This window comes from Haemorhous mexicanus, chromosome 1 (assembly GCF_027477595.1).
Source record: "Haemorhous mexicanus isolate bHaeMex1 chromosome 1, bHaeMex1.pri, whole genome shotgun sequence".
NCBI classification, from domain to species: Eukaryota; Metazoa; Chordata; class Aves; order Passeriformes; family Fringillidae; genus Haemorhous; species Haemorhous mexicanus.
Genome location: NC_082341.1, coordinates 60,945,858 through 60,950,693, shown reverse-complemented (window position 1 = coordinate 60,950,693; position 4,836 = coordinate 60,945,858). Strand labels below are relative to the sequence as shown.

Below are 4,836 nucleotides of genomic sequence, written 5' to 3'. Positions count from 1 at the left end.
GCCGGAGCCGATGGCGGCCGCCGATCCGCCGGGAGCCGCGGAGCTGCCGCAGCTGGTGAGCGGGGCCGGGCGGGATGTCCTCCTGCGGGCTCCTGTGCGGCCGGGGCCCTGCCTTCTGCTTCCCCGCTGTTTATTTTCCCCCCTTCCCCCGCAGGCGGAAAATCTGCTCTGCCGGCTGCAGGAAAATTTCGAGGCTCTGACGGAGAAGCTGACGCTGAGAAATATCCTCTTTGGAACGCGGGGTGCCGCGGCTGGGGCCCCTGCGCGCTGATGGGTGCGGGCGGGCTCTTTGCTTCTGACAGCGCGGTGGGCTTCTCTCGTAAACATCAAATTAGCGTAGAATGTGTGACGTGGGTAAACACCTGTGACGTAAAGGCGCCTGGCTCACACCTCCCCCCCCCCCCCCCCCCCCCCCCCCCCGCCCCGTTTATAGATCCCTTTTTCTAAGAAGGCAATCCTAAAAAATGTTTCACTACAAGTAGCCAGCTAGTCTCCATTCTGGCTTTTAAGTAAAATAAGCATCGAGTTATGTGTAAAGATTCCAAAAGTGCATTTAAAAAAGCATCCATCTGCAAAAAGGCAACTCAATCGAGCCACGATTTAAAAGCAGCTCTTGGCCTGAGCATGACAAGGTGAGCCCTCAAAAGAAGAAAATCAGTCCTGAAGGGGCTTTGAGCTTTCTTTTTACATGTGCTTACAGAAACTACCTCTGCTTTCTGAAGCATTTATTAATATTTTTTCAGAAACTTGACTTTTCAGGAAACAGCTACTTCCTGAATAATGTATGAGTAGCACGCATATTCTAATTCTGTAGGTTACCTGTATGGTATCACCTAAAAGCGTTCCTCAGAAAGAAAACAATCTCTCACACAGTTCACTCATGCGTATTTGCAAAGGCTTTTGAAACTAAGAATTTGAATGCTTATCTGTCATAAGAGAATGAGGGATTGTGTTCTAACAATACCACCGTGTCCATGCTTCATCTTACATTAAACATGAACAAGTAAAAGGCTGACACATCTGGAAGAAAGCTGCTTGTTCTTCTTACAGAAGGAAACAACCTGTAAAAATGTGGAACTCTTATTTATAAAATGTTTCTCCTATTTATAAAATGTTTTATCTTTAACTTTTTACTGGAAGAAATGGGCGAGCGCATCAGTGACCTTGAGAAGCGTGTTGCTGACCTGATGACAGAGGCTGGGGTAGAAAACAGTGATGAAGAATTGGGAGTAAAGACCCTTTCTTAAATTTTTCTGTGTTTTATGCATTTCCACTTCGTTTTGAGTGGTGGGCAAGTAATGGTGTTTACATATTTAGTATACCTGCATTTTCTTGGATTTGAAAGCATACTTTTTAAAAACATATTTAATATACCTTTGATTTTTTTTTTTTTTTTTTTTTTTTGCCAAGAGACAAAGAAAATGACCACTTTTACAAAAGAAAAACTGCATCTTGCTGCCTCTGTTCCAGCTGAGTGCAATATACAAGGGGGCAGTGCTAACTCACCCCAAGTGTGTAAACCGAGGCTGTCCATTCATAGGGAAATGTGTGTGGCTTGAAATGTTCCTGCCCACCATTCCTGCCCCTCAGGTATGCTAACCTAGCTGAGGATGCTCCCTGGTGTAAATTTATGTACCTCTGCTTTTAAACCTGCTACAGCTTCCCCGTTTAGCTTGGAGCACACCTCTCACACGCACTCACCACAAACACAGCAGTGAACTAAAATCACTTCATAATATAAAATGATGCTGCATTTCAGGATTGTGTTCTAGATTTTCTATCTGTCTCTTGCCTGATGGATGGCTGACTCTGTGTTCTTAGTATTTATGAGGCAGCACTGCTTCTGTGTTCTGTGGATGCAAGTGATGTCTTCCTGTTTTTGCCCACTTTCCTGATTCAAACTGAGAGACATCAATTATTCTTGTCATTGGAACTTCTTATGCAGTGAAGGACAGGAATGTCTGTAAATATTCTGAAGTAATTTAGGTATCTTTTCATTCTGATGCCTTTTGCACAAGGCATGCAATAATTTTCAGAAATGCAGAAAGACAATCCACAAAGATGTATTTAACTGTACAGAGATCTTCCTATCTCTATGCTGAATCACATTCATGAATAAATCACTAACCTATTTATTCACTGTATCTTTGCAGCACTGAAATAAGGATGTGTTTGAGGAAGATTAAGGGCAGAACAGCATAGCCCTGACTCCAACATTTTCCAGTCTAGAGTCACACTGACAAAAAATGTTAAGGGAAAACAAATGTGTTTGTATCATGTCATAACAGAACCTTGAAAAAAAAAATTTAAACTATTGCCCCAGGAAAAAAATAGAAAGCTGGGTTTGTTCATCCAAGTGGGGCACTGTATTTCCTGGAGCTGAAAAAGAATTGTTAGCTTCAGAGAGGGCAAAGCCACTGTTTTGGATAGAAAACTATATTCTATATAGTGAACTTATCCAATCACAAATGTTTTCAATGAATGAAAATGTGTTTATTTTAATATTAAAACAGTAAGATTTGTTGCCTTTTTAACTTATATGTTCTTAGAATAAACCATTCTGTACTAAAAAAAATGGCAGTATTTTTAGTCTACAACTGCTCAGTTGTTACTCTTTGCATAAGCCCACCCAAAGCTGTACACACCAGTGCAGGTTGCATCACCCAGGTATTCATATTGTGACAATTTCAATTCTTTAATGTTAGTTGTATTGATGAAAACAGTTTATTTTATTTAAAGACCTGGAAATAGATGAGGAATTCTAGTTACCAGGCATGTGCAAAAGAAATTGGTAGTCCGAAAACAGGACATCTGCATTAAATTTAAGGTGGTTGTACACCAAAACATTGGTACTCTGCAGGGAAGATTTAGTGTGAAATGTAACTGGAACCTTTTACCAGAAATGCAGAAACTGAAGCATTGCCAGGTTAACAGAATACCTCAGTTAATGAGGGAGAAATGCTTCTATTACAGCCATCATTAATATCAAGAAATCATTCCAATTAATGCTTTAATCAGTGTAGACTTGCATGTAATGTCAGACTGGGGGGAGTGGTTGGTATGTTGGAGGACAGGCTGGAGAAGTGGGCCAACAGGACCTTGCTGAACCTCAAAACACCAAGCTGGGCAGGTGTGAGGGGCTGGCTAGCACTGCTTTGCAGGAAAGGGGTCTGGAGGAAAGGTTGGCTGAGTGAGCAGGGTGCCCAGGCAGCAAGGGCTGCAGCAACCCACTGGCCAGTATTAGCACAGAGTAGGGCCAACAAGTCATTCCCCCTCCCTTCACCTTGCTGGGACTCCACACCCACAATATTCTGTTAGTTTGGGAGCTGCCCAGTTCAAGAGATGCAGTGGTGTGAGGGAGGTGAAACAGAACCACCAAGACAGAGTGGAGAACAGCAGATAGAAGGTTTGAGAGCAATCTCTTCGTCCAGCCAAAGAAAGGACTGTAGCCTCTCGCTGCCAACCACAACCCTGTGGCAGAGCATAGGGAACAGACTCTTGTTGGAACAGAAGACAAGAAGAGACTCTTGGAACAGACTCTGACACAGAAGGTGTTGTACACCAGGGTTACTTGACACAAGCTGAAACATGGAAAACTCCAGCTAGATGCAAGGAACACCTTTTTCAACTATGAAGGTGCTCAAACAGCAGAACAGGCCTTCCAGAAAGGCTGAAGAAACTCCATCCTTAGAGAACATGGAATCATCAAGGTTGGAAGACATCTTGGAGATCATCTAGTCCAACCAAGATACTCAACACTGGACATGATCCTGGGCAACCTGACCATGTGGAACCTACTATGATTGAGAGGCTGACATTCCCTGCCAACATAAATTATTCCAAAATCAATAACCACTCTAAACCAGATTAACTTCAGCAAAAATTGAGACCCTTTTGTTTTACTTTTTTCACGCTTTCTAAATCCTCTGCAACACACTTGGTAGTATAAGTAAATTCTTTGTCTTGTAACAAACTGGATTTCTTCTTTCTGGAGAAGGGAACTAGCCTGGTTTGGCTTTAATTAATCCTGTAAATAAGCATGTATCAGTTTAAAAAACAAACAAGCCCCCATACAACATTAACTCCATTAACATAAAAGTTGTCAGAAATGCAAATGGGAAATTTCAAAAGCTATGCCACAGTGGAATCCAATCCAAGTCTCCCAGGAACATGTGCATTTTGGTATACTATTAGGCAAACTGGAGGTCAAGTGACAGCACGGCTTTTCATTTCCTCAGCTGCTGTGTGCAGCCAGCTCCAGAAGTGCAATTGTGCTTTGGTACTGCAGAATTCACCAAGTGCTTCAAAGTGAGTACCCAGCCACCACAGAAAAGGAGTCTGGCACCACAGGTCCATTAGGCTGTAGCGGGTATGGTGGTGAGAAAAGTCATGGGAGATGTTTTCTCTGAGTTTTGTTCAATACAAATTAATGCACCTTGTTTTATTCACATTTTTAGTGGATACAGGGGACTAGTATGATATGCAAGGAAATCCCAACAGAAGTAATCTTCAACATTATGGACTTGCACCCAATGCACCCATCTGTACTCACAGTCAAATTTCATTAGCTGAAAAAAATTAAGGTGAATAAGTGGAACTCACTATTCTTTAAAAAAAACTATAGTATAGTTTTCCCAGATATTGTGTGATAAAAGCAAATGAAACAATTTTAAATGCTTTTTCTGCAAACAGGAGAGTCTTTAAAAAAGAAAACCCCGAAATTCAGCTATAATATTAGTGGAGTAATATTCAAGACAGTTCCAGGCTTTAAGTTTTCTGCTTCTCAAACAGAACTCAAATCTTAAATAATTCAAATTATGCTCAATATTCAAGCAC

At 41.7% G+C, this 4,836-nt stretch overlaps 1 protein-coding gene across 1 annotated transcript; it reads left to right on the top strand.

Annotated features, from left to right (window-relative positions):
- HSBP1L1 (heat shock factor binding protein 1 like 1) lies at positions 1–2,575 on the top strand. The gene is given in 5 exon segments (XM_059851122.1): positions 1–55; positions 155–221; positions 1,135–1,229; positions 1,471–1,483; positions 1,486–2,575. Coding segments are annotated over 5 exon segments (294 nt in total). The 5' UTR covers positions 1–10; the 3' UTR covers positions 1,560–2,575.
- Positions 2,576–4,836: the final 2,261 nt, after the last annotated feature.